At 51.5% G+C, this 27,916-nt stretch overlaps 10 protein-coding genes and 1 non-coding gene across 11 annotated transcripts; 5 read left to right on the top strand and 6 right to left on the bottom strand.

Moving 5' to 3' along the window:
* Positions 1-321: 321 nt before the first annotated feature.
* UHO2_04542 (uncharacterized protein) lies at positions 322-1,572 on the top strand (the record flags this gene model as incomplete). The annotated part of the gene is made up of 1 exon (XM_041558534.1): positions 322-1,572. One exon carries the CDS (start codon positions 322-324, stop codon positions 1,570-1,572), a length of 1,251 nt encoding a protein of 416 aa, XP_041414468.1.
* Positions 1,573-1,912: 340 nt separating this feature from the next.
* UHO2_04543 (uncharacterized protein) lies at positions 1,913-4,288 on the bottom strand (the record flags this gene model as incomplete). Its single annotated transcript, XM_041558535.1, has 1 exon — positions 1,913-4,288. One exon carries the CDS (start codon positions 4,286-4,288, stop codon positions 1,913-1,915), a length of 2,376 nt encoding a protein of 791 aa, XP_041414469.1.
* Positions 4,289-4,774: 486 nt separating this feature from the next.
* UHO2_04544 (uncharacterized protein) lies at positions 4,775-5,692 on the bottom strand (the record flags this gene model as incomplete). Its single annotated transcript, XM_041558536.1, has 3 exons — positions 4,775-4,922; positions 5,031-5,125; positions 5,303-5,692. 3 exons carry the CDS (start codon positions 5,690-5,692, stop codon positions 4,775-4,777), a joined length of 633 nt encoding a protein of 210 aa, XP_041414470.1.
* Positions 5,693-8,937: 3,245 nt separating this feature from the next.
* UHO2_04545 (uncharacterized protein) lies at positions 8,938-9,720 on the bottom strand (the record flags this gene model as incomplete). The annotated part of the gene is made up of 1 exon (XM_041558537.1): positions 8,938-9,720. The coding sequence occupies one exon, from the start codon at positions 9,718-9,720 to the stop codon at positions 8,938-8,940; it is 783 nt and encodes a 260-aa protein (XP_041414471.1).
* A 632-nt stretch (positions 9,721-10,352) lies between these two features.
* On the top strand, positions 10,353-11,776 carry UHO2_04546 (putative histidinol-phosphate transaminase; the record flags this gene model as incomplete). The annotated part of the gene is made up of 2 exons (XM_041558538.1): positions 10,353-11,194; positions 11,323-11,776. The coding sequence occupies 2 exons, from the start codon at positions 10,353-10,355 to the stop codon at positions 11,774-11,776; spliced, it is 1,296 nt and encodes a 431-aa protein (XP_041414472.1).
* A 490-nt stretch (positions 11,777-12,266) lies between these two features.
* On the top strand, positions 12,267-13,293 carry UHO2_04547 (putative esterase D; the record flags this gene model as incomplete). Its single annotated transcript, XM_041558539.1, has 2 exons — positions 12,267-12,692; positions 12,856-13,293. 2 exons carry the CDS (start codon positions 12,267-12,269, stop codon positions 13,291-13,293), a joined length of 864 nt encoding a protein of 287 aa, XP_041414473.1.
* Positions 13,294-14,542: 1,249 nt separating this feature from the next.
* UHO2_04548 (related to TIF4631 - mRNA cap-binding protein (eIF4F), 150K subunit) lies at positions 14,543-19,420 on the top strand (the record flags this gene model as incomplete). The annotated part of the gene is made up of 1 exon (XM_041558540.1): positions 14,543-19,420. One exon carries the CDS (start codon positions 14,543-14,545, stop codon positions 19,418-19,420), a length of 4,878 nt encoding a protein of 1,625 aa, XP_041414474.1.
* Positions 19,421-20,263: 843 nt separating this feature from the next.
* On the top strand, positions 20,264-20,360 carry tRNA-Pseudo(TTC). The gene has a single exon. It is a non-coding gene (tRNA).
* A 328-nt stretch (positions 20,361-20,688) lies between these two features.
* On the bottom strand, positions 20,689-22,944 carry UHO2_04549 (uncharacterized protein; the record flags this gene model as incomplete). Its single annotated transcript, XM_041558541.1, has 3 exons — positions 20,689-22,540; positions 22,679-22,737; positions 22,816-22,944. 3 exons carry the CDS (start codon positions 22,942-22,944, stop codon positions 20,689-20,691), a joined length of 2,040 nt encoding a protein of 679 aa, XP_041414475.1.
* A 1,673-nt stretch (positions 22,945-24,617) lies between these two features.
* Positions 24,618-26,177, bottom strand: UHO2_04550 (putative hydrophobin 3; the record flags this gene model as incomplete). The annotated part of the gene is made up of 1 exon (XM_041558542.1): positions 24,618-26,177. One exon carries the CDS (start codon positions 26,175-26,177, stop codon positions 24,618-24,620), a length of 1,560 nt encoding a protein of 519 aa, XP_041414476.1.
* Positions 26,178-26,687: 510 nt separating this feature from the next.
* Positions 26,688-26,933, bottom strand: UHO2_04551 (uncharacterized protein; the record flags this gene model as incomplete). Its single annotated transcript, XM_041558543.1, has 1 exon — positions 26,688-26,933. One exon carries the CDS (start codon positions 26,931-26,933, stop codon positions 26,688-26,690), a length of 246 nt encoding a protein of 81 aa, XP_041414477.1.
* Positions 26,934-27,916: the final 983 nt, after the last annotated feature.

Raw genomic sequence — 27,916 nt, forward strand, 5'->3', positions numbered from 1 at the left:
ATGGGTTGAAGCTACAAACATGAGCATATATATATATATATATATATATGCATTGAGCTTGTCTTCTGAGGATGCTATGGATGAGTCAAGTGTTACTCCTGCAGAGCTTCTAAACTGTTGCTATGTCATCCTTCATGTGTTTTGCATGTCTGAGTCAGCTTGTGAGTAAGCAGCTTGTGCTTTCACAAGCTTTGGCAATTGGATAAAGTCTGGACAATTTCCGAGGTATCTTCATCTATTCCTCACACCGCTCCCTATCTCGCTTGCATCCAAGACCATTGACCACCATCCTGCATCACATCAACACCTCTCGTCGCAACCATGTCGAAAAAGTACGATCTGATCGTCTTTGGTGCTACAGGATACACGGGTCAGTTGGTATGCCGATATCTTGTTTCCCACCCCGAATCCCATTCTTGGGCTGTAGCTGGTCGTTCTGCTTCTCGTCTTGCCTCTCTCAAGAACAACCTTTCTCTCCCTTGTTCCGTGCGGGTGATTGAAGCTGAGACTTGCAACTATGCTTCTCTCACTTCTATGAGCTCGCAAGGTCGAGTGCTGATTAACATGGTTGGACCTTACCGACCTTTCAAAGGGGATCAGGTGGTTGGAGCTTGTGTCGAGACTGGAACGCACTATGTCGACCTTTCCGGCGAGACGGGCTTTAACAGCGATATTATCCAGCAGTTCCACCTAGCAGCGCAGGCAAAGGCAGTCGTGATTTGCAACAGTGTTGGCTTCGATTCGCTTCCGTTCGATCTTAGCACCTACCTTGCAGTGCAGAAGGCGAAGCAGTTGACGGGTGGAAAGAGCCATGTGAAGCTAGCCGAGTGCGCTTATGACTTGCCAGAATCTCTCTCTGCCGGCACGTTGAGTAGTGCAATTAGTATGGCAAGCGAAAAGGAACAGATGTATGCTACTCGAGGCGATTGGCTTTCTCCCATTGCTAAATCGGCTAGTTTGCAGTTCAACACAGTGCGATGGTTCCCTCAACGTCAAAGCTGGGGTTCCCAGAACACGTTTTCCTTGCACAACACACGTATGGTCAACCGCACCTGGGGTCTGCTCCAGCACCATCACTCCCCTCAAGCTTACGGTCAAGCTTTCGTATATAAAGAGGGAAACATTGTCCCCAACAAACTCCTCGGTGTTTTGCTCGCTTACATCGGTGCTGTTTCCATCTGGGTTCTCATGAACTTCGCAGTCGTTCGTACACTGGTGGCCAAGACTATGCCGCCTAACTCGGGTCCGTCGGAGAAGAGTCTGGTCAACTCCAAGTTGAGGGTCGAGACTGTTGCGACTGCTAACGATGGGACCAAGGCGATTTGTAGGATCAAGGCAAACGGCCATGCGGGCTACTTGTTGACCGCTAGGATGATTGTGGAGACTGCATTGACCATCATTGATGACAAGAGCAACAAGACCAATCCTTTCGAGAAGGCTCAGGTGGAGGGTGGAGCGTTGACACCTGCCTTGGTCGGGGCTGAGAGGTTGGCGGAGAGGTTGGTCAAGTACAGTCAGTTTGAGATCACGACCGAGCCTTTCGAGGATGGTCAGGTCAACAAGTCCAAGTGAAGCACGAGTCAGGGCTGAAATCGCTTGACCTGTGTTCCAATGTGATTCTGCTCTTCCTCCAACCCTACTCCCTCCACACTCCAAGGCCCGCCCATACTGTAGCTTTCCATGCGCTAGGTGTCATATGCTTTCTCCGTCTTTCCTGGAAGGTGTTGCGAGTGAAAAAAAAAAAAAAAAAAAAAAAAAAATGAAAAAAAAAAAGATGCGAGCTGCTTGCTTTGAGACGATGAGAGAATACACGTACACTAGACTCGAAAACCAGAAACGAATACAAGACCCGTCACAATAGTATTAAGCCAATCAATGCCAAGGCTTCGGTGAATGTCAGCTTTCATCAACTTCAGAGCACAACTTCGACCTCCATGTTGTACTTTTCAGCAGCGCGGTACTCCTTGAGCCTCTTGGTGCGCTCCGAATCATCCGAGTGGATTGGAGATGAGCCGATATCCTTTCTCCATCTCTCCTCGTCATCAGAGATGGCACGCTTCTTCCTCTTCTTAGAAGTCGACTTTGCCTTGGTGTTTCTCTTGACCGTCCTGCTTCGGGGTGCTTCATCTGAATCGTCATGAATCACGACGCTGTCTTCTAGAGTTGATCCCTTTCTCTTCCGACCGTTGCCCTTGCTATCAGCCTTTGCTTTTGAAGAAGCTGAAGCCTTTGTCAAAGACTTGGCAGACTTGCTTGTGTGCGTGCCCTTCCGCTTGTTGACGGAAGCTGGAGACTTGCTTTCGATAACGTGGCGCTTACGAGAAGGCAGCAGACCGAGGATGTCGTCCATGCCGAGTTTCTTTGCCGCAGGAGAAGCTGCTGCCTTCTTGCTCGTCCTGGTAGTGCGCGGCGACGATGGAGCTGACGAGGGGGCCGGCGACCAAGAGTCTTGTGCTGCAAGCTTGTTGAGAATGTCTTGCTCCTTCTTCTCGTTCCTCTTTAACGGAATACCAGAGGTTGCCTTTTTCGCTTTGGCTGCCCTTTCGCTGCGCATGCGGGTGGAAGGAGGGGCAGTCGACATGGGCGAGTGCTCATCATCTGTGTCTGCAGTGGTAGCAGCTATTCTGTGTGGCTTCGTGCGTGATCGAATTACGCGACGCTCCGATTTGTCGGCTTCATCAACTTTCTGCTGTTCCTCAGAGCGAGTGAGACTCCCCGCGACTTGTGCTTCCCCCTCGGTGTCTGTTTCGGTTTCTTCCTGCGGTGCTGCATGGAGCTTGTGCTTTCCGAGAGGCACGGCGTCATCAAGGGGCGCCGTCGAAGACGATCGATCCTGACGAGGCGGAGGAGACGACATGTGTGCAAAAGCTTTCTCGGCCAAGCGTCGATCGTCGCTCGTGCTGAAAGGATCGGTTGGAAGCTCAAGGTCAAGGTCGCTATCATCCTGCTCTGATCCTGCTTGGCTTTTCTCGTCAAAGGGGAGCTGCGTGCTGCGCTGCCTCGCGTGGGGCATCGCTGTGAGGAAGCCAAACAGCTCGTCATCATCATCAGCACTCCTCTCAAATTGCTGAGCACCTGCATCAAAGGTAGCGCTTTTGTGCTCGTCAGGCCAAGAATCGGCGTTGCTGATATCGTCGCTGTCATCTCCTTTGCCGCTGTCATCTCCTTTGCCGCTGTCATCTCCTTTGCCGCTGTCATCTTCTTTGCGAGCGCGACTTTCACCTCGATGGTGTCCTGCGGCCTTCCACTCCACGACTTTGGACACACCTCGGTCTTGGTAGTCATGCAGCTGCTGAACGGATGTTATCAACGGCGCAGCTCGACGCCCCACTCCGGGCGAAGGAATTTCGCTGGATCGGTCGGAATCAGCCGCAAACAGGTCGTCAAGGTTCGGCCCCGCGCTTTGCGCGTGAACATCATCTTGATCGTCACGATCGCAAAGTGCTTTGCGCTTCTGCGAGATGGGTGTCGAATGCGTCGGCTGTTCGTTCTCCACCGCGCGCAGAACTCGAGTACGAGTGCGTGTAGACTGTATGTTGCCGACTGCTGCTGCTCGCCTAGCTGCTGGCAGAGGCACGTTCTCTTTGTCCGAGGAGCCATGCGAGACTGTTCCAGCAACATCAGAGTCTTGGCTCTTCGAGCTTGGGCCTTGTTTGCGCCTGCCTTTCTTTGTCGTGGCTGCGACAACGAGAGGCTTAGTCTGCGGTACGGTGTCGACATCAAAGTATTCGAGATCATCGCTGTCGAGTCTTGGAGAGAGACGGGTGAGCTCATCTTGCGATGAAAGGCGCTTTTCAGCATGCTGAGCTGCAGCCTCGATCTGAGCAGAGAGAGCATCTGCGCGAGACGATACAATGCCGCTTGGAGGAGAGGGGATTTCGATGTAAGCAAAATCTTGGGTCGGATATCTTTTGGCTCGGCTGGTTGTTCTGGACGACGTGTGGACTGGCTTTGAAGGCCGAGCTGGTTTAGATGCCGTCTGCCGAGCAGCTTGCTCAGGTCTTGAATGCTGCTCTTTGCGCTTTAAGGCTGTGGACGACTGTATGCGAGACTGCTTCTCGAACTTTTTCGACGACAAGGTGCTCTGCGTTGCGAGAGGAGCGTTTCGATCAGCAAAGGGCATCCTTGGCGAGTCGCTTGTCTGAGGTGGTGCCTTGCGATCGACGAGGATGTTGCTGATGTCGCCCAGCGCGCGTCTGGTCTCGAGAAGGTTCTCGTCTGATTGCATAGGAAGGGTAGCTTTAGAGCGCGTGCTTCTACCTGTGCCCTTTGAGCCAAGGCTCGACATGAGGGCTGAATGCTGGCCTGGCGTGAGCAGGCTCGTCGAGAGGCAAAGTAGAATCTTGATCTTGCGGTCTTACGGTGCCGTGTTCGATGGTCGGAGGTGTGGTCGTCAGGAAGCTGGAGGATGCACTTGGAGTTGTGGCCGGAAGGGGAGACGTGCTTCGGTCAAGAGGCGGCCTTTAATAGGTGATTCCGCTTGGGAGCGGATGGTGAGGGTTGCTGAGCAAAGGAGAACTGCCTCTCTGTTGGAGCATTGAGAGTCAAGAGAGATTGCTTGGCTCAGTTGTGAGTCAGGCTCTTCGGCCCCTCCGACTTTTTCTTTTTTGGAGTGGAGGCCTGACGGCAAAGAGCCGAGTCCAACCAACACCTCTCAGGTCGCGCTCACATCAACTTTACGCGCTTTCTCGCTTAGCTTAACAGACACAATCAAATCCTTTCTGGACCTCGATTCGATTGGGGATAAGTTGGCTGTTTCGAATAGCTTTCTGGACTAGTCATCTTGCAACAGCACCTCGACCTCAGCGTCAAAGACCTCTGAGAGCTCATTCTTCAGAAGCTCGTGAAGGGTAGATGTCTCGCCTTCCTTGAGACAGAACCAGGCGTTGCTGTCTGCATCGTAGTCGAATCGCTTGGGCCCACTGAAACCAGTTGCGGGAAAGAGGAAAGAAGAAGGCATATCAGCGTCAAAGTCGATAGCACTGCTGTTGTCATGGTCCGTCGCAAGGGCTGCTGCCTTGATACGCTACCTCTTTGGACTTGACAGCCAAATCTGCTTGTTCGGAGGCTGCTTGTTGATGACCCAAGTGCCGTGCACTCCACATCGCAAGTTCATTACGCCAGACTGTGGTTCCAGTGTAGGGAGATGGCATCAAGAGAGATGGCGTGAGAGAGATGGCGTGATAGAAGTGGCGTGGGAAGATTTCAAGGTGTCAGCGTGTGCTGTTAGGAAAAGTACAGTGATCATGTCGGATCTGCCGATTTCTAGGCTCAGGAGGGCGAAAAGAGAGTAATCGCTTACCGCACACTCGATATCCCATTCCGAAGCTGGAGAGCCTCTGGTGGCGCCCTTGTTGTGGGCACGAGCCTGCTCTTCCAGCGTCTCAATGTCTGCTTGTTCAAGTAGCGTTTCGAGAGTTTCGGTGAGAGAGTCCAGAAGATGGTTCGAGAGCTTGTGATATTCGCTGTCTGCCAAAGGTGAGGCTGTGTACTTGGCAGTCGGATGCGCCACACTCCTTGAGACGCTGAATGATCGAGTCGGAGCTGCCGAAAGCTTGGTCAAAATGCTAGGTGATTGGCGACTTGGAACCTTCTCTGTCGAGGTGAGAGAGCGCGCTGGAACCGATCGAGCAGCAGCTGACGGTAGCAGGCCACGCTGAGCAGTTGTGCGAAGCACCATTGGCAGCTTCATCTAGACCGTCTGGAAGGGTCTCGCAAGGTCTCGCTCGACTAGGCGTGTTGCAGCTCCAAGATGATGGTTTCCACTGTCAAACGGCGAAAGCGCGACGAAGCTCTTGAAATTGCGTGTGGAGGAATTGAAGATAACAATTAATACATGGCGTTATCGGGGTCATGATCAGACTCCCTTTAACACAGCCATATGTTCTATGTAATGCTTAGTTTTCATAGTGTGAACCTAAATGACAAACACATATATATACTCCATTTGCCACTCTAGTCCTATCCAAGACAGGACATGTCACTTCATTTGTACTCCTGTGTTGCTATGATACTGAGTGCCACTGAGCTGTTGCCATGACAACAATCATGTACCTCATTGTGCTTCTCACTTAAGTAAGCCTCCTGTGCCTTGGTGTCTCAGCTGTGACATGTGCATCTTGCTTGAGATGCTGATGCATCTTCAACTCCCCCCTTTGGTGGGATCTCCAGCCCTATCATCCTAGCCAATCATGAGGTGTTGAGACCCTGTAAAGGTTTTGTCAAGATATCTGCAATGTTGTTTGCTGTTCTGACATGTTTGATTGCCACATCACCCTCTTGCATGTGATCACAGACAAAATGATACCATGTGTCAATGTGCTTTAACTTCCAATGTTTGGCTGGATCTTTACTCACCTGCATGCACCCCTGGCTATCAGTGTATAGTATGGGCCAAACATCCATGATCTCCAAGTCCCAGAGCAAATATGAGAAGAACAATGCTTCTCACACTGCTTTGGAAGTGGCAATGAACTCTGCTTCGACTGCTGACAATGCTACACATTTTTGAACATGAGACTTCCAACTCACTGGACATCCACACACATATGTTATCAACCCCAAGGTGCTCCTTTGTCCATTTGTGGGGTCAGATGCCCAGTTTGCATTGGTATACGTCATTACCAGTGTATCTGAGTGCTTGTTTGTCTCCCCTCCTAAGTGCAACTGATATCCATTTGTCTGGTTCAGGTACTTTACCATGTGAATGGCTGCCTTCCATGCACTGTCGATTGGGATCAACATGTATTGTGACAATACACCAATGGCAAAGGCAATATCTGGTTGGGCTGTGTTGGAGACCCATAATAGTTGGCCAACCAACTCTTGATACTTCTTTGCTCACTGAGGATCACATCTCTTGCCTCTGGCGACATTCACTACACTCAGCATGGGTACCCAAGATTTCTCATTTGCTCCTCCTAACCATTTGTTCACCATTTCTTTGATGTATGCTGTTAGACCCAGAGATATCTTCCTCCATCTTCTATCACATGTGATCTTGATACCCAGAAATTCTTTGATCCTTCTGTTGTCTTGTGTCTCCCATTTGTCCATGATCTCTCACTTAGTGTGGTCTACTTCATCACAACTGGGTGATGTTATCAGCATGTTGTCCACATATGCTGTAATGATTGTGATCTTGTCACCTGTCCCTCTTGAGTATAGGCATGGTGTGCTCAGCATGCAATGAAATCCAATCATCTGGAGATGTGAGTCTAACTCAATGTTCCATTCTCAGCCCAATTGTTTCAGACCATACAGTCCTTTCACTACCTTCAACACTTTTCTGGGTGGTATTTTGATTCCTACTGGGGGCTTTAGATATACATCATGGTGTATAGTAGAGTTCAGGTATGCTTGCTTTATGTCAATAGAGTCTATTTCCCAATCTTGTATTGCTGCAACAGCGAGCACCCCTTGAATGGATTGGATGGGTGCTACTGGTGCAAAGACCTCTGTGTAGTCGATGCCCTTGCATTGGGTGAAACCTCATGCCATGAGCCGGGCTTTGAACTTTGTCAGCATGAGGTTCACATTGGTTTTGATCTTGAGTACCCAACATGTGTTGACAGTGTTTGCACCCTTCAGGAGGTCAACAATCTCCCACATGCCCATCACTTCTAATCCATCCAGCTCCTTTCACATGGCCTCCTCCCAGTGCTTTCTGTCTTCTCCACTCATTGCTTCATGTATGGTTGGGTCCAGGTTCTTTCTCCCTACCTGTCCATTTTGTTTGCTGTTGTACCCTATGGTGGTTTGCCACTCTATGCCCTTTTCTAGTGACCATTCTAATGCATCATTGCTTCTCCATTTGGTTCCTTGATCGGATCAGATCACTTTTAGCTTCCAATCTGTCTGTGTTTCCAGGAATGAAACAATCCTTTTGAGTTGTGTAAATGCATGACTCTTTCATGTCAATGGCTGTGCATACACATACTTGCTATGATTGTCGACCAGCACTAACATGCATGTGTACTCCATCATGTGGGATGAATCTATTATTAGATTGACGTGGATAAGATCCAAGGGCCCTATGGCTCTTTCACTGCTACCTTGCCCCATCTGAGCACTTGTGCTCTTGGATCATATGCACTGCTCACATGTCAGAGTGGTGTTTGGATCCAAATGCATGGTATGCTTATCTTTTAACTTGCTTGTGATCACCTTAGCTTTATCTCTTCCTGGGTGTCTGAGATGCTCATGCCATAGTTGTTGCTTTGAAACTTTTGGCTCATTCTTAATATGCTCAAACTCCTCATCAATGCCTTCAAACAATGGTGTTGATGTGGCCATTGCACTTTCTTGCCATGTGTCACCTCGGAACTCCAAAAGTCCTCACTTGCGATTCTTTGCAATCTTAAGTGTCATGCTGTTTGTTAGAAAAATTTGACTGCCAGTTGTGTCCAATATCACTCATGCTCCTTCATCCATTAATGAATTTGTTGACAGAAGGTTAACATTAAGGTGCTTCACATATAATACATTTTGTAGGGAGATTTCCCTGTAATCTGTTGATATGCTTGCATCTCTTATAGCTGCCACTTCCAAGACCTTGCTTCTGGTGGTAATTATCTGCTTTCAGCAAGTTCTTGGATGGATGAGCATGCTATAGTCATTCACCATATGATAACTTGCCCCCAAGTCCAAGATCCAATGAGCTGTTTCTTTTGTGTTCAGGGGGTCTTGCCATTTCAATGGGAGGGTGAGGGAGCACCATGCTTCCTATTTAGGTTTAGCAAGGGGGGAGTCTTTGGGAATGGTGACTGAGGCATCACATTGACTAATACCATGTCTGGGTCACTTGCAGATCCAGCATCAGATTCAGCATGGTCTGCCTGCATTCCTCAAGCTTGCATGGCTGTTGTCGGCTTTGGCTTCAGTCTCTCTGGCCTGTTCATTTTGATCGTCATTGCCAGCAGTTCTAGCACTGGCTTGTCAGGGGTTGATCTTTTGCATGGGGATGCTCTCAACAGTGGTCTGCCAGATGCTTAGTGCAGTGGCGAGGGTGTTGAAATCGATTTGATGGATGGTGGCAACTGTCTCCTTATACACTGGATGCTGGATCATGCATTTCTGCAGAGCTGAGAACAATGTATCATTGGCAAATGGTTTGCCAAGGAGGCTACTTTCAGTCTGTATGGACCAGATCTCTTGAATTAGCTTTCTGGCATCTGAGTGAAACATCTTTATATCATTGAGCTGCGAGATGAGCACAAGTTTGTGAGACATCTTGGTGGCCTCATTCATGAGACCATTTTCAATCTTTCTCCATACTTGATTGAAAGTAAGGTACTCCTTGATTACATCTAGAACAAGGTAATTTACATTGTATTCTCTGGTAGTGTTGATTGTTCCATGCAGGGCATTGATTAAAGCATCATCAAGGGAGTGGCTCCATTTCGGGTGCTTCTTGTTGTACATTCCCTCGAGATGTTTCATTGCATGGGGCACAGATCGGAGGAAAGATTTCACGTGAGTGCTCCAGCTATAATAGCTGCATGATGTGAGCTTTGGCATGGGTTTGAGGAGCTTTGCTAGGGTGCAAAAGTTATATCGCTTGTTGCCATCATCAAAGTTGGAGTTGGAATTGGTGTCTTCATTGGCTTCATGGTCAATGGCCTCTGGCTCATTCTCATTTGTGGCATCATTGTCGACCCAAACCTGGGTGTTCTTGCCTTTTCTGCTTCCTTTGATCCTCATTTTGGTGTCTTCTACCATTGTTGTCAATGAGTTTCGGTTAGCTCAGTGATAGCTTCTTCAGACTCTTAATCAATTGAAGATAACAATTAATACACAGCATTATCGGGGTCATGATCAGACTCCCTTTAACACAGCTGTATGTTCTATGTAATGCTTAGTTTTCATAGTGTGAACCTAAATGACAAACACATATATATACTCCATTTGCCACTCTAGTCCTATCCAAGACAGGACATGTCACTTCATTTGTACTCCTGTGTTGCTATGATACTGAGTGCCACTGAGCTGTCGTCATGACAACAATCATGTACCTCATTGTGCTTCTTGCTTAAGTAAGCCTCCTGTGCCTTGGTGTCTCGGCCGTGACATGTACATCTTGCTTGAGATGCCGACGCATCTTCAACTGGAGGATTCCAGCCGATCTTTGTTCCGGCCGATTGGAACAAGTGACTCGCTCTTGTCACCTTCAAGGGTCCCTTATCGGCTGATATCATAGCAACACCCTTCATCCTTCACCCTTCATCCTTCACCCTTCATCCCCATCCGCTCATTTCCCTAGAAAAGGCTCCGCTCTTGTCAACTCCTTCACACAGTCCTCGACATATATATCCTTCTTTGGCCATCAAAGTAGTGTTACCGCCCCAGTAAGCATGACGATCAAAGGTCTCGACGGCGCCGCAAATTCGGCAGCCGCAGCTCATAAACCGGCGCATTTCAAGCTGGAGAACGTCATCCGACCCAACATTCTCTCGCTTGAGCCTTACCGATGTGCCCGAGACGACTATCAGTCAGGTATTCTTCTCGACGCCAACGAGAACAGTCTCGGTCACTCGCTGCCCCCTAAATCGGTCATCCCTCACAACCCCGGCAGATGGAATGGTGCTACACCAGTCCAGTCTAGCGAAGCAGACGACCCGCTTTCACTCAACCGCTACCCAGATCCTGGTCTCTTTGGCATCAAGCAATCCCTCGCTGAGCTCCGCGGCCTACCGAATGACAAGTTTGTTTTCCTCGGTGTCGGCAGTGATGAAGTTCTCGATTTGGTCCAGCGTGTTTGCTGCCGTCCTGGCAAGGACAAGATCTTGATCTGCCCACCAACCTACGGCATGTACAGCGTATGCGCAGCAGTCAACGATCTTGAGGTCGTCAAGGTGCCATTGATCCTCCAAGGCGGCAAGTTTGCCTTGGATGTAGAGGCAGTCAACAAGAAGCTCGGCGAGGATCGAGACATCAAGATCACCTTCATTTGCTCGCCAGGTAACCCCACGGGCACATTGATCCCACCAAGCCAAGTTAAGAAGGTGCTCGATAACGAGAAATACAAGGGCTTGGTCGTTGTCGACGAGGCATACATCGACTTTGCAGAGCAAGAGAAGAGGATGGGTAAGCGCCCCGCAGAAGAGGTGGTCAGCGCAGTAAGCTTGACTCACGAATACGAAAACGTCATGGTCACACAGACACTCTCCAAGGCCTTCGGTCTTGCTGCTATCCGGTAAGTCTATGTCATCGCTGTTGAACACATTGCCTTGATCAGATCTATCAGATCATGGTTGCTGACACGACGTTTCCTATTGTGCCTCTATTCTCCTGTTTTGTTGACCGAATGGCGCTGCTACACAGTCTCGGTATTGCATTCGCTCAGCCGGCATTGGTTCAGATCATGAACAACACCAAAGCGCCTTACAACATCTCTTCGCCCACCGCCCACCTTGCCTCACTTGCCCTCTCACCTAAAGGTATCGCTCAGATGCGAGCCAAGGTCGAGAGGCTGATTCGCAACCGCGACCAGCTCATCATAGACCTCAAGGCTCTCCCAGGCACTGGCGCAATATTGGGTGGCAACGATGCCAACTTTGTTCTCATTCAAATGCTCGATCTCGAGACAAGATCCAAGCCAGACAACGAGGTCGCTCAGATGGTCTACAAGCGTATGGCAGAAGAGATGGGTCTTGTAGTCCGCAACAGGGCCAAAGACCTCGGATGTGCCGGTTGCTTGAGAATCACGGTAGGAACAGAGGCGGAGAACAAGAGATGTATCGACTTGATCAAGCGTTTGCTCCAAGGTGGACTGTAGAGACGTATCGACTTGATCAAGAGTTTGCTCCAAGGTGGACTGTAGAGACGTCACTTTTGCAATACATGCGATGCCCACTTGCAGATCCTATTCTTTTGTACCTTGCATGCCAGTCATCCAGGATGAGGGCCGATTCGGAGTGTTCTTCACAGGGGTCATGATCTTCTGCTATGAAAGAAGCGTAGGATGTAAACAAGAATTGAGATTTGCTGCAAGAAGAGGTCTCTGTTTCGCACGAGACCTTCGGATTCAGTGGCGGCGGGAAAGAAAAAAAATAAAAGGAAAAGTCGGCATTCTCTCGGCTTTTGACCTTTTTTTTTTTTTTCTTTTTTTTTTTTTTTTCTTTCGCCTCCACTTGGAAGCAGACGCACTGAGCTCATGTTGTTCTAAAGTGACTGTTGCTTCTGCTTGTGCCTTTGGAACGGTTCTATCCATTACATCAATCTCGCCAAGCCATCATCTGCGTAGAGACACAAGCTAGCTGTTGATCATGTCGTTCAACAAGAAGTCAAGCAACAAAGTATCTGGAGGAAGTCTCACCAAGTACTCCTTCATCTCCAGCTCTCTTGGCTCGCTGGAGACCAAGATCAACGTCTTCCTCCCCTCTTCGGCTGCAAAGGATGGCAAGAAAGTACCCGTGTTGTATTACCTTTCTGGCCTGTCCTGTACCGAGGACAATGCTGCCCAGAAGGGCGGCTTCTTCAACGCTGCCGAGAAGGCTCAGATTGCTCTCGTCTTGCCAGACACCAGTCCAAGGGGTGCCAACGTAGATGGTGAAGATGAGAGCTACGACTTTGGTTCCGGTGCTGGCTTCTACCTCAATGCTACTAAGGAGCCTTGGAGCAAGGCCTACAACATGTATGACTACGTTGTTAAAGAGCTTCCCAAGAAGCTTGAGGAGAACAATTTGCCTATTGTAAGTATTCGCGAGCTTCGAAACGGGAGGGAGAGACACTTGTCACCTCCAAGGCTGAACGGAGTCAAGAGACAGCGAAGCTGACATTAGACTCTTGTCTCTTGAACGATCCTTGGTGCATCTTTTTTTCTTTTTTCTTTTGGTCCACCTGACGATGCGGTAGGAGACGTCACGAGCATCTATCTTTGGTCACTCGATGGGCGGACATGGAGCACTTTGCCTTTACCTCAAGAATCGCTCGCAGTATCGATCAGCCTCGGCCTTCTCGCCCATCTGCAATCCTACTGCCTGTGCTTGGGGCAAGAAAGCTTTTCAGGGCTACCTCACAAACGGACTTTGTGAAGGTGAACAGTACGATGCTACGCTCCTACTCAAACAGACTTGGGATCAGCCCAACATCCTCATCGACTCGGGCACCGCTGATGACTTTTACAAGCAGGCACAGCTTTTGCCAGAGAACTTTCAAAAGGCTGCTCAGGAGAAAGGCTTCGGGAAGGGTGTGGAGATCAGGTTGCAGGATGGCTATGACCACAGCTACTACTTCATTTCGACCTTTGCTGAGGATCATATTCAGTTCCATGCCAAGTTCCTCAAGGACTGAGCATACAATAGAGCATATCAAGACCTCGACGAAATTATAAGCGACATGGCCATCTGTACCTTGTCTGCTCGAGCTTGGAGGTGGGAGGTGTGTAAGCTGTCGCTACTTCTGAGCAAGCCTTACAAGCATGGCCAACGGCGGTAAGGATGGATTCTCTTTTTTTCTTTTTTTTTTTTTTTTTTTTGGTATTGTTGAATTGTTACATCGCCGTAGTTGACAGCCACTAGACTGATCGCCGATTCGAGCTTGTTGAAATTCCTCGATCGCGCGAGTTTTGCCAACCAGACCAAGGCAAAGCGAGGCGATTACAAACATGGACAGAATATTTGTATTCAAGATTTTCTCTCAGGCTTCAGCTCTCTCTCAAAAAAAAATGATTATGATTAATTTTCCTTCCTCGCCCCTTTCTGCCAAGTGCGGCTAAACGCGGTGGTGCATCCAAATAATGATGCTGTCTCTGCTTTTCTGCCTTTGCTTTCCGCCTTCTAGTGTTGCTGAGCTTTTCCTTTTCCTTTTCCTTTTTCTTTTCCTTTTCCTTTTCCTTTTTCTTTTTCTTTTCCTTTTCCTTTTCCTTTTCCTTTTCCTTTTCCTTTTCCTTTTCCTTTTTTTCTCTTTTTTCTTTTTTCTTTTTTGCTTTTTTTTTGTTTTTTTTTTTTTTTGGGCAAAATTGAAGAAAAATGGGCCATTCTACGCCTTATAGAGATGGTCAGCCAAATTGCGCAGGCGACACATGCTCTCAAACTCAGCCGTTGATCGCCTCCTCTCTCATCACCACCTATCCGACCTCATCCCTCCTCTTCCTGACAAAGCTGAGGTCTTGTTCTTTTTCCCCTTTCTCTTCCTTCTCCTCTTCGTTGCTCGTCGTCTTTCGTTTGATTCGAGGGACACCAGTTCAGAGACGAAAGTCAGAAGAGTCTTGTTTTCCCCTCTTCTTTTCCTTTCCGACATTTCGGCTTGGTTCGCCACTCGAGGATCCTATCATTCTCTTAGCATCTCTCTGGATCGATCTCTTTTCCCCGCTCGATTCGATTTGTGCTTCGACTCTCGACTTGGCTTTCGATTTGCTTCCGACGTGGACGCTTGGTTGGCATTGTTTCAATCAAACTCTCGCTTCTTTGGACTGCATCGATTGCTCCTGGAGCGCCTCCTCTAGCAATCTAAAAGGTTCACTTTCCACCACCAACCGCGCTCTCCTTCCGAAGCGGCTCGTATAGCTAGCTGCTTTCCATCTCGACATACATCTCTGCCCATGTCGAGTGAATCCAATCCAGTGGGCAACTCTAACCACCTCGCCGCCGCTGGCCCCAACGGTGATGCCAACTCTCGTCGTCAGTCTGCAGTGAGCCTTCCCAAGGGTGCTGCCAACACCAGCCCCGCCGCCGCCATCAATTTTGGCTCAGTCCATGACCAGAACGCCATGCTCTCCTCGTCCCCCGCTGCCCAGCCTAGCTCCGGCCAGCATCTTCACGGCGAGAAGCCTACCGTTTTTGGCTCCGTAGCCGCTCACCACCCTCAGTCCAAGAAGACCACCATCGGCTTCGCTGGTGCCAAGTCTGACAACTCTAATTCCACTTCTCCTAACCCTACCCCGCCCAAGTCCATGGACTTTCAGAAGCTTTTCCAGGCTTCCAGCTCCCCTCTGCCATCTCAGCCAACTGCTTCCAACCCATCTGGCCCCTCATCCCAGTCCAGCACAGCTCCCGCCTCCACCGCACCATCCACACCACAGCCCAACGCTAGTGCACAGAACCAAGCTGGTTCTCGTCATGCCTCGTCCAACTTGAGGCCTCCATCAGCTACTTCTCACCTTCCTGCTGCCAGACCTTTTGAGCCTCAACGTTCGCCTTCCGCACACCAGGCTCAGGCTTCTAGAATCGCCTCCCACGCCCCACCACACCAGCAATTCCATGCTCACCCACAAGCCGGTCCTCAGCAGCCTCGCTCTCCTCACATGGCCAACGCTGTCCCCATGCAGCCTATCCAGCCTATCGGAGGTCCATGGCAGCACCAACAGCCCATGCCTTATGCTCCTCAGTACGGCTACCACCCTGGTTACGCTTATCAGCCCCTCCCTCAGCACTGGCCACAGCAACAGCAGCCCGGCTACGAGATGCCCGGCACTCCTCGCTCCCCTCGTCATGCCAACCTTGGATCATCGCCCATCGGTCCCAACGGCCTTCCCGGAACCCCCAATATGGCTCCCTCCACCCCTTTGTCCGCCAGAGGTGCCAACGTGCCACCTTCCCCTTCCCCTGCTCACAGTGGCCTCACCTCGCCTACTCACCAGCCCATCTCGCTCGGTCAGTCCCAGCCTGGTCGCCCACCAAGCTTCAGCCCTTCTGCCAGCTACGCTCACCACTCGCCTTCGCACTCTTTCAGCAATCCCATGAGCCCCGCCGCTCGTCAGTTTGAGCCACAACAGAAGCGACAGAACGCTGCCATCCGTATCGTAAACCCCGAGACGCAGGCTCCCGTCGACATCCAGAGGATCCAGAGGACGCCCTCCACTTCCCAAAAGTCCACCGCCCCTACTTCCGCAACCAGCTCACCCAGTATCTCTAGGGCCTCTCCTGCCATTGTTCAGCCTGTCCAGAGCAAGCCTGTCCGTATGGAGACCCCCGAGGCTTTCATGGCCCGCATTCACGCAAACAAGGAGGAGGCTGCCAGAAAGAAGGCTGGCCAGGAGGGTGGCCCCAAAGACGCTGATGCTGAAAAGAAGCAGAACAGCGACAAGGATGCTGCTCCTGCTAACCAGAAGGCTGACCAAGAGGCAGCTGCCAAGAACGAGGCTCAAGAGAAGGCCGCCGCCGAACGCAAGGCTGCTGAACAAGCTCAAGCTCAAGCCAACGAGAAGGCCGAGGCTGAGAAGAAGCAACGCCAAGACAAGGAGAAGACCGAAGCCGAAGCCGAGGCTAAGGCCAAGGCTCAAGCTCATGCTCATGCTCAGCAGAAGGCTGAAGAGGCCAAAAAAACTGAAGAGGCCAAAAAAACTGAAGAGGCCAAAAAGGCTGAAGAGACCAAAAAGGCTGAAGAGGCCAAAAAGGCTGAAGAGGCCAAGGAGGCAGAAGAGGCCAAAAAGGCAGAAGAGGCCAAGGAGGCAGAAGAGACGGCCAAGGCCAAGGCTGACGCTGACGCTGCTGCTGCTGCTGCTGCTGCTGCCGCCGCTGCCGCAGCTACCGCCGCTGAAGCCAAGTCGTCTGCTGAGGAGGGCAAGACTAAGCCTGCTCCTATCGACACCGAGAAGGCTTCGCTCCACCAGGATGGCGACAAGGACGCAGCTGGTATGCGCAGCTCGGTCGCCGACGTTGAGCGCATGGCTCGTGAGGCTTCCTTGGTGCCTCCTTCCAGCCAGGATGCTCCCAAGACGCCTGGCCTTCCTCAGACTCCCCGCACGCCTGGTACACCTGGTTTCGCCGGTCTTCCTGCCAAGCCTCTCAGCACCATTGGCACGCCTTCCAACGGCATCAAGCTCGACGGCGAAGCACTCGAGAAGAAGAAGAAGACTACTCCTGCCGCTTCTAGCGATCCCCAAGGCGCTGCCGCCTCGCAGCACGCTCCTGCCAACAAGGCCGAGAGCTCTTCGTCCGGCGCTTCCTCTTCATTGACCTCGGCCAAGTTCATCGACAACTTCAACAAGGTCAGCTACCCCAACAACATCAGCTCACCCAAGTCTGAGCTCAACGAGACTGCCGAACCAGGCAAGTTCCGTTACGACCGAGACTTCCTCTTGCAATTCATGAATGTCTACACCGAAAAGCCTGCCGACCTGCCGCCATTGGCTTCCATCGGCATGGAGAGCGGCGGCACGGGCGCCAGCTCTCGTCTCAACCGACGTGCCTCGGCGATGGGCCCTCCTGCTGCTCCTAGCCGCGCTCAGGGTCTGGGAATCAGTGGCTCTTCCAGCTTCGGCGGCAAGGGCGGCATTGGCTCGTTCAGCCATCCAGGCAAGACCAGCGAGGAGCGTTTCGCCGCTGCCTCGGGTCCTCGTGGTGGCGCTATGGGTGCATTCGGTGTCATGGGCTCCTTCAACGCTGGAGTACGATCCCAGCCTCTCTCGCGAACCGGCAGCGGTAGCACTGCTTTGCCTTCGCGTGACATGATGGGCACCGGTATTCCTCAGGGTGGCCGAACCAAAAGCAACCGCGGCCGTCAACGTGATCCCAACTCGAGCCGTGGTCCTCAAGTCAACCCTCCCGAGAAGGGAGGTCCCACGATTCCTCTCGACCAGGTCGTGCCTCTGGCCAACTCGGAGAACCGATGGAGCCGAGGTGCCTCTGTCAAGGCTGACTCGCCCGAGATGGTGCAGCGAAAGGTCAAAGCTCTGCTCAACAAGCTCACCCTGGACAAGTTCGACTCGATATCCGACCAGATCCTCGAATGGGCCAACAAGTCCGTGTCCGAAGTTGATGGCCGAACATTGCGACAAGTCATTCAGCTCATCTTCGAAAAGGCTACCGACGAGGCTGCCTGGTCCGAGATGTACGCTCGCCTTTGCTGCAAGCTCATGGAGCAGGTCAGTCCCGAGGTCAAGGACGAGAGCCTTCGCACTTCCGATGACAAGCCCGTTGTTGGTGGTATCCTGTTCCGCAAGTACTTGCTCAACCGATGTCAGGAGGACTTTGAGCGTGGTTGGGCTCAGCGCGACACTGCCATCGCTGCTGCCAAGTCCAAGGAAGCTGAAGACAAGGCTAAAAAGGACAGCAACGACAAGGCCCAAGCCGAGACCAAGGCTGCCGAGGAGCGTGGTGAGAAGCCATCAGACGCTCCCAAGGAAGCCGAGCTTTTGTCCGACGAGTACTACGAAGCTCAGAAGGCCAAGCGACGTGGTCTTGGTTTGGTTCGATTCATTGGTGAGCTCTTCAAGCTCGGCATGTTGTCAGACCGTATTATGCATGTCTGCATCAGGAAGTTGCTCGCCAACGCCATTGACCCCGAAGAGGAGGAGATTGAGTCGCTCTGCAAGCTCATGACCACTGTCGGTAAGCTGCTCGACATCGAGAAAGCACGAGGACACATGGATATCTACTTTGGTCGCATGAGGAATATGTCCATGAACGAGGCCACCATCAACTCGCGTATGCGATTCATGCTCGTCGATGTCATCGAGTTGCGAGAGTCCGGCTGGGTTCCGCGACACGACAACACTGCTCCCAAGACCATTGCACAAATTCACGCCGAGGCTGCCAAGCAGCAGCAGCAGCGCGACGTCGAGAACGCCGCACGTGCACGAGGCGGTCCCATCTCCCGTGGTGGCTCCAAGCGTGGCCAAGCTCGTGGTGATGGCCCTGATGGCTGGAGCACCGTTGGTGGTGTTGCACCTCCACCTCGTCCCAGCAAGGCTGGTGATCTTTCGCACTTTGGCAAGATCGAGCGCGGCACCTCTGGGCGACCTTTGTCGTTCGGTCCCTCGACTATGCTCGGCAGGAAGAACCCAGGCAAGGGATCCGAGGACGGCAGCCAGCCCCCTACCCGCACCAGCTCGCAGACCAACATGTTCTCCTTGCTTAACCAGGCTGGTGAGGGCGAATCGGCGCCCGCTGAGGAGCCACAGCGACCTAAGCTCAACCTTCAGCCCCGTACCAAGCCTCTGCCAGGCGACGACAAGGAGGGTGAGGGTGAGGGTGAGGGTGAGGGTGAAGGCGAGGGCGAGGGCGAGGGCGAGGGCGAGGACAAAGGCAAATCCACCGAGATGTCGGATGAAGAGGCCAAGCGCAAGATCGCTAACGACATCAAGGAGTTCCTCGAGATCAAGGACGTCAATGAGGGTGTCGAAGCCTTCAACGCTTTGCCAGCATCACGACGATCGCAGTTTGTTGACTCTATCGTCAGTTCTGCCATCGAGAAGAAGAAGGACGATGTCGCCAACGTCGCTGCCTTGTTCGCCAAGCTCAACGAAGAGGGTCACCTCGACGAGGAGACTGCGGTCAAGGGCTTCGAGCCGCACATGGAGTTCCTGGACGACGCTTCTATCGACATCCCCGCCATCTACACATTTGTCGCAGACTTGCTGGTGGGCGCCAAGGTGTCACAGGAGAAGATTGAGGAGTTGGCAGGCAAGATCGAGGGCGATGGCCTAAAAACACCCAAGGACAAGCTTCTTGAAAAGGTTGCTGCTGCTCGAGGCTAAATCTCTCTGGTGGCGGTCAACCACCCACGCGTCGCTTTGATTCCGATCGCGTAGGTGTCGGTGTTACTCGCCTCCTCTGCAAGCTGTTCTTTGCTCGTGCGATGGTCTTCGTGTCTCGTATATATCCCTTCGTCCATCGCCGGAACAGCTCTGCAGGGTCGCCGTCGCTCGCTGCCACCTCCTTCGGATGTATTCCAGCTTCAGCGGAAACGCCACCCTCTGTTCGACTATAGATCTCGGCAGGTTCTTCGACTCTCTCCTCTTTGCATGACTCCACTTCGGAAATCACTCGTCTCGTCCTCTCCTCGAATCGCATGTCTGCCTTGCTCTCGCTGCCAGGCATGGTTAACGCGAAGCTTGCTTTGCGTCCTTCTCTTTATGCTCGGCAGTAATCACACCTGCTGCTGTGCTAACAAAAACACCAAACTCATATGTCAAGAACAAGTAAAAGAAAACTTCACCCATTGCTAGTCAGCCTGCCTGAGCTAGCGAGGCATGATTGATATCATGCTGGTTCCTTTTGAAGGAAGAAAAGTCGTGTTGATTTCCCGATTTGGTTTCTATCTCCTCTTCGAAGTCTTCGAGGACCTGTGCATATCATAGTCCAAGAGTCCTACCTTGCTTTCCCACAATCATGTCTGAATTCGTCTTTGACAGTGCGACCGTTGATGCAGCTGACAAGATTGCTACCGAACACGTGTGTTCGCCAACAGACGTTGAGCCACGGGTCGCTTGAGTAATGCAACTCTTGGACGTCAGGCGCCGTTCCAAACTGTCTTCCAGGATAAGTGACTACCTATGTTCTGTATATAAGCTCTATACAAAAAGGAACTTGCATACAAGTCCTTGTTCGTCTAACGGTGAAGATACGGCTTTTTCAACAGCTCTGGTTTTCGGAACACGAGCAGCTGAGATCGGGGTTCGATTCCCCGGCAGGGAACGTTATTTTTTATTTTTTTTTATATTGTTATGTGTGTGTGTGGTGATTTATTAAATTTTTGCTCCCCTTTTTTAGCACTGCTCACGCTGTTATACGCATTGCTGTTGTGTCACTTGCAAATGGACGTTGTCGAAGGATGTAGTTACACGTAGTCAAGTGGGCTTGCAGCGAGACTTTGTTATTCGTCTTTCCGCTCGTGACATTTGGATGATTATTGTGATGCTGGGCAGTGATTGAAAGGTCACGTTCAAGCGGTGAAGGACCTTATTGCTGCGGGGCATGAGTGTTTAATCATACACAAACCATGTTGCAGTGAATGGAAGAAGTATCACATGAGCGGAGGGTGAATGATCCACCTAGGTCTTTCTGTCTCTGTTCGAATGGCAGAAGTGAATGAAGAAGCAGATGGCAAGGGAGAAGTATTTTCCATACCTGCAAGAGCTAAAGCAGTGGACTTAGCATCATCGGACATATTGGCTAACATATGTGCAATTTCCAAACTTGATATCACATCTCCTGTACTACCTGACTTGTTCATCTGGAACTCTTCCTCTTTTCCTCTTGGCACAACGGTTGTTTCGGTAGTGAAAGTTGACCTTGCACAGTTGCATCGTTGAAGTTTTCCTTCAGTGCTTGTTGAGTAACGAAGAGAGGTATCAGGTGCAGTTGCACCAAGTTTGCCGTTACGTTCGAAGGCTTGTGAAATGCGCAAGAATTTAGACGAGGTCGAGTCTCGTTGCGGCCGAGCGGTAGGTGTGGGATGAGATACATCCATGAGAGGATGGTCAATTGCGTTCGAGGTGGAACAAGGTGGTGCAGCTTCTGAGTTAGCAATCGAGACATTCACGCCCTCTTCACGTGACGACTTGGTTAGGGTGGCGAGAATCTTGTTGGAGCTGTTTGTATTACGAAGCGCTCCGAGTCGATTTCGAAAACCACTGTTCCGCTTATCCTCGATGGATGTCTCGTTGGTTTGAGTGATCAATGCACTCGTCGACAAGTCGCCATCCACGGTGGTCATGCGTTCAGAGTTGACGTTTGACCTGGACCCTAATGCGTCGTAGCTATCCCCGGGTATACAAGGTCGAAAGTCGTGAAGCTGTTGGACTGTTGATTCTTCCAAACCCATGTTTCTGATAGATGGCTGTCCAGTTGAAGTTTGCCTTGTCTCAACTCTTGCAAGCGTTTGTGATGAACGCTGTTGAGCTCCTCCTCCGCAACACTGCGTTGGTGCTGCTTTCAGACAGCTGTCTACGGACAGGCTTAGTACTATTTCTGGATCTCTTTCTTCCTTTGAAGTGTCTACTTGTTGACCGTTGTTGTTCGCAAGTGGAGTCTTGCAAGCCCAGGAGGATTGCAATATTTGTACGATCAATCCGTCTGTCTCGCTGTTGGATACACCCTTGGACCTGAGCCCGATAGCTCCAGGTCGATCTCCCCACGTTGCTCTGATCTCCAGCAAGACGAGACGCTGGCAGACGACCCACATGACCGACGACCATAGCAGCATCATATCTTGCGCCCGAGCTTCGTTCCAATGGCCGATGAGGAAGCAAACGACGTTAAAGCCGGTGGAAAAGGCTAGGTACAAGACGCCGTTGGATGTCAGTCGAAAGAGGAGAGGTGTGATGCTGTTCCATTGCGAATGCATCCAACGGGCCCACCCGATGCCGCCCTTGCTCGTGTCATCCACGTTGGCTCCGGGAAAGACACCGACGTCGTTGTGATGCTGCCAGAGGCGATAGGTACTCAGCACGATGACGAGCGTATCGTAGACCACCGTACCAGCATAGAACCAATAAAGTGGGAAGGATTCGTAGTTGCCGTTTTCGACGAGCACGCATTCTCCGTTTTCTAGCCTTTCCGACTTCATGCTGAGCACGAGTAGGGAGGAAAAGACCATGAGTGTGGTGAGAAGGAGGCCGATGATAACAATGATACGTGCATCCTTCTGCCAGATTGCAATCGTACGCCAACCCAGCACAGCTGAGACCGAGACCTGGACTAGTATTGTAGCAACCTCACTATATGCAATACAGTGGCCGTGCTGCCGATGCCAAGTCGCATATAGGCCGAGAGTGATGGCGATCAGTGTAGAGTATCGCATCAGTACGAAAAGTACGAGATGAGGGGCGGTCCAAGGTATTGAAAAGTAGATTTGGATTTCGGATGGCACCGTCCTGTAACACGTCCAATTGAGCATCGCCAGTGCAAGCGTCGGTCGCATGGCATCGTCATGAAGAGGCAGTATGGAGATGAGCACACATTGTTCCCTTTCTTGGCTTTGAGCAACCTTGTTGCTGCCATGTTGAACTTACATGATGTATTCCCAGCAATACAATGTCGCGGCAACAATAGCGACGTTGTTCACAAAGGCCTGTGAGTTATTCGGTCGGCGATGTCAGCATACTTTCTGTGCATGAATCGGTGATCGTCTTTCTGGAGCGTTGCTTACATCGTGCGTGTCGTAAGATGGCAGCAGGATCCCGGCTGCAACAAGGTCTTGTTTGGTGCGAGGGGTAGGAGGGGCAGTGTTGTTGCATAGCCTGGCCAGCCAATCTGCCTGTTGGTTTGCATCCGACATGGGAAGGGATCGAGCGGAACACGAAAGGCGAGGCAATAGCAGCGGTATCAGCCTATATTTGAACACAATAGACCATGATGGCTAGAAAGAAAGGGCAACGGGAGAACTCAGCAAGGAACACTTAGCGAAGCATGTCTGTTGCGACCCACATTTCTCCTAAAGTATGACGAATTCACCCACGCGGTAGACTAATCAGTACCGCCGGATGAAGTTGCACATGGAAGGTGGGGCAGGTGGGCATCATCTTTTGCAGAACAAAGCTGCTAGAGCCTTCTTTCTATCTCTATTGCTTCGGACACATTCTTGACAGAGTAGAGGCCTTCAGGTTAGATGCTGCGATCTAGTCACTCGACAGTAGTCCTCATATTTGGGCAGCTCAACCAACGATTCGCAAACACTTGATCAATTCGTGCTTCTTGGCGTTATGTAGGTCTCTTTGCAGAGTGGGATAATGTGCATGTTCGAACGACTGGTCAATTCACTAGTATGCATATGCGCCTCGACCTCGTAGTCGAACACATCCCGAGATCGCACATGTTCGAATATGATACTCCAGTCTCTGAGTTCATTTCGACGACTGCCATTCGTGCTCTACGGTCCAGGCACAGTTCAATGTAGTTGATTCGGGTATAAAAGCACCATCCTTTCTCCTACCCTCATCGCGGCAGCTGCAAATCAAACTGTCGCAGGCTCCCATCCCCACCATCGTCTTTGATTGTTGCTCATCTCAGCATTGACTCTTACCCTATCTCACACCCAAAGGATGCCTTCTAACCACAGAGAACGTCGATCAAACAGACTAGGAAGACATTCAGCACGCTCGAGAGCCTTCCCTTACTCTGCCATATGCTGATTGATCAACATGAACATTGACGCCATTTCCGAAGCGCGATGGAAGCAAAGACCCAAGACCCTTCTCAACGCCGGTCATCATCGAGTTCAGGGACACCTTCATCACCCCTAAATTTGCCCATCCATAGCGACAAGACTGTTGCGAGCATCGCGAAGCTCCATGGAAGAGTACAACTTCAATGACATGTATCTAGCGCATTCATAATTCAAATGTTTCAGCGTCAGATCAGTGTGGACTGTAAGAAAAGCACAGGCAAACTACAAGCAAGTTCAAAGTAGCCTTACGACCGGTGTATTAAAGGAAGCGAGCATGATAAGACGACTAACTCGACTGATTTGTGTCGCTAGTAAACACAAATAGGAGGCGGAGCCAGATCGAAGCCATAAAACACGAAGCACAGAAGCTAGGGGGAAACGATCGAAACTAGGCGAGAGAAGAGGACGGGGGAAAGAGAAGCTAGGATGGGAAATGGACCGTGAGGCTAATGAGATGCTAGAACCGCTCAAAGTCGCACGGTACCTAACGATTGGAAAGCGGTAAATATTGTTCGAGTGCTGCTACTGTTAGTGAGTGAGGAGAGAAGAGAGTGGAGTAGTACGCCAAAAGAGTGTTTTGAAACAGGACGATGACCAAGACAAAAAGAGTGTGTGATTACGACGTAAGGGCGATCGAACGACATGCCGTATCGCCGACAGTATACTGGCAACCAATGATGCCAATGCGAGTGTGAAATGCCAAAGATTGAATGTGATGCACAACCGAAAACCGAAACCTCTAAGAAGAACTTTAAAGAACCGTTGCCGGAACCAAAGTGAAAAGCTTAGTTGATTGGGATGGAAGTACATCCAATGTTGACAAGTCCATCTTGGACAACGTTGGTGCAGCAGACTGGCGACGCCTTACAGATGCTCTGAGCCGAGATACCAAGGATGGGGATTTGCTGGCAGTTGAGACCAATGTCACCAGCGATCGAGTTGAAGCCGAGAAGGCCGGCAAGCGTCTTCTTCTTGCCCTCGTCGTTGATGATCTGGCTACAGTACTGAGCTGTACCAACCGAGCATTGACCGTTGTTGTTGTGCTCCGAAGCATTACGAGGGCGGGGTCGCTGACCTCGGCCGTTGACCGAAGGGGCACGCTTAGCCATGGCGGCATCCTCCTCCTCAGCCCATCGCTTGGCGAGGCTCTGAAGCAAGTCCATGTTTCCGACGGGAACAGAGACACCGCTCAAAGACTGACCGAGGAAAGCTGAGGGGTCGAGGGAGCCGTCGCGCTTGGTGGGGTTGATGTGTTCAGCGGTGCCGGTGAGGGCATCGACGTGGTGGGTGTCATCACCAGTGTTAGTCTTGACCAGTTCCTGTTGCAAAGCATCAATCGCGTACTGCAGAGTCTCGTACTGCTTTACATCCATCGCTCGGCGGGTGTTCGCGCTGTTGATAATATCGGAAAGAGCGGAAAGGGTGGCTTGAGCAGGTGCTACTTGGTGTACGTCTTTGGTCACATTGGTCTCACCTCGTCGAGTCTTCTGTCCGCTAACCACTTGGGAAAGGGCGGCAGCGACAGCCTGCACAGGGATCACCTGGTTGTCGTTGACAACGGCACCGTCACGCTTGCTGGCGGCTTGGCCGTTGGCGACCTGGGAAAGGGCGGCAAGGGTGGCCTCGATGGGAGCAACCTGGTTGGTGTTGTCAGCAGAGAGCGCTCGCTCGGCCTTCTGCGAGTTGAGGAGGCTCGATAGAGCAGCGAGGGTGGCCTGAATGGGGAGGACCTGGTTGCTGTTGTCAACAATGTTGTCACCCTCCTCGTCGTTGTGGCGCTTGTCGATAGACTGGAGGTTAGCAACCTGCGAGAGGAGAGCAGCGGTCAGCTGGATGGGGAGAACCTGGTTGCCGTTTTCGACAAGGGTGCCCTCGTCGTTGTGGCGCTTGGAGCCAGCAGTCTGAAGGTTGGCAACCTGGGAGAGGAGAGCGGCGGTGGCCTGGATGGGGAGGACCTGGTTGGTGTTCTCAACCGTGTCGAACTCAGGGGCCTTGCGCTTCTGGACCTCCTGGCCGTTGGCAACGGCGGAGAGAGCGGCGAGGGTAGCCTGGATAGGGAGAATCTGGTTGTCGTTCTTGACAATATTGTCACGACGGAGGGCCTTCTGCTCGTTAAGGACCTGAGAGAGAGCAGCGATGGTGCCCTGGACGGGAAGGAACTGAGCAGAGTTGTCAACCTTGACGGAGCGCTCGGCGTGCTGGCCGTTGCCGACCTGCGAGAGGAGAGCGCCGGTGAGTTGTACGGGGACGACCTGGTTGGAGTTCTCGATGACGGAGCCTGCAAGGACGGGGCCAGAGAAGGCGGAGACGGCTGCAAGGGCAGCAAGAAACTGAAGGTACTTCATTGTTGTAGAGGCGTGTAGATTAGAGACAAGGTTGGCAAAGAGTGTAAGGGATTGTTGGAGGCTGAAGGCGAACGGTGTCAAATTTGGTAGAGAAAGTAAATTGGGAAATGGGGAGCAGCAGCAGGAACGGAGCACAGGAGGGAGGAAAAACTAGCTTGGAGGAAAGACTGGGAAGGAGGGAGGCAACGAGAGCATTATATATGTCTGAAGACGAGCCCTGACAGGCGAGATGATCGGAATGGGCGTGGCGCTTAGTCTGTTGCAGAGAATAGCCATGGGTTTGCTGTGTCGAGGGCAGGGTCAAGCACACCAGGACAGCGGTTGGATCAAAGCATCGCAGGCACGGCTGATCAAGGAGAGTGTTGACAGAGAACAGGTGCGGAAGGAAACAGAGAGGCTTGTTTTGGATGCGTGAGCGAAAGCGAATGAGGAGAAGGATGAAAGGATGGCATCCAAGTTTGAGGCGTTGGCCGCATTCGCTTAGCGAGCCGACGTTGAGTGAAGTTTCCCTCAGGCATGTTTGCGGCGGAAGGCAAGCGAATGACTATCGAGGGCCGGAAGGCATGGGAAAGCTAGCGGCGAGGGAAGCAAGAGGATGGCGACAGCTGCGACACAAGGAGGTGCAGAAGATTGCGAGGGAGCAGGCGGGTGCATTGCGGAAGGGAGAGATGAGGGAGAGGGACAGAAAAGGAAGCAGTTGACATGCATCTCTGCAGCTTCAACGGCGAGCTGGATCTGGGAAGAGGAATGAACCATTGGGGTATGTCTCGTGAACGAGGTCCTAAGATGGCTTGGATGCTCGTTTCATTGCCTCGATTTCCGTGCTATTCTGGTCGCCGCTGTTGACATTAGCCAACGCTCTGTCAAATGCTGCATTCGACGGCCTTTGAAGATGATGTGTAAAGTTGGATGATGCGATCGAAGCTTCCAAGAACATCATGTGTGTGCGCTTTTCGACATGAGCACATGGGAACCAGGCGCCAGCATGTCGGAGGAATAGATGAAGCTCTAGCTGCACCTAGTTGACGAGGACTCAGGGATGGCAAGGACTGCAGCAGACATCAAAGTGACCGGAAAGTGTGCAAAGCATGACTGTGAGGATAAGCAGCGGCTTGAACAAGCATGCGGTCCTATCGAGACGAGAGAAGCAGAAAGGATCGAATGCGAGCTCTGAGCAAGGCAAAGGCGGATGGAGAATATGGACTGAGTGGCGATGGAGAAAGAAGCGACGAGGAGCGGGGGTTGGGAGGCTAGCAGACGACCGAGTTGAAATAAGAGAGCAAGGTAAGGAATGCTGAGTTGAGCTGAGCTGAGTTGAGCTGTGCTGAGTTGAGCTGTGCTGAGCTGTGCTGTTGGTGACAAGGCAAGAAGCTCAAGAGGGCTCAGCTGCAACGCCACACGGCAAAGAAGCGCCCCAATGGACGCTGCACGTCAAAATCCGCCAATCTGTCTGTCTCGGTTGAAAGCTCAACCGCTGGTCGTCCGTCGTCGTCACGCAAATCCAACACTGACACTATACCCTCACTTCCATACAGTCACTTCCATACAGTCACTTCCATACAGTCACTTCCATACAGTCACACATAGACTGCGCTGGAAACCCTGGAACGATCGGCATCTCCGAGAGCGTGTTGAAAGTGACTCGCAAATGGCCATCGGATCCTCCGACTGCACTCTCAAGGATCAGCGGCTGAGAAGGGGACAGTTGCAATCTGCACTGGCGGGCAGGCCTTGTGTGG

Source organism: Ustilago hordei (genome assembly GCF_900519145.1).
Source record: "Ustilago hordei strain Uho2 genome assembly, contig: UHO2_contig_09, whole genome shotgun sequence".
Classification (NCBI taxonomy): Eukaryota; Fungi; Basidiomycota; class Ustilaginomycetes; order Ustilaginales; family Ustilaginaceae; genus Ustilago; species Ustilago hordei.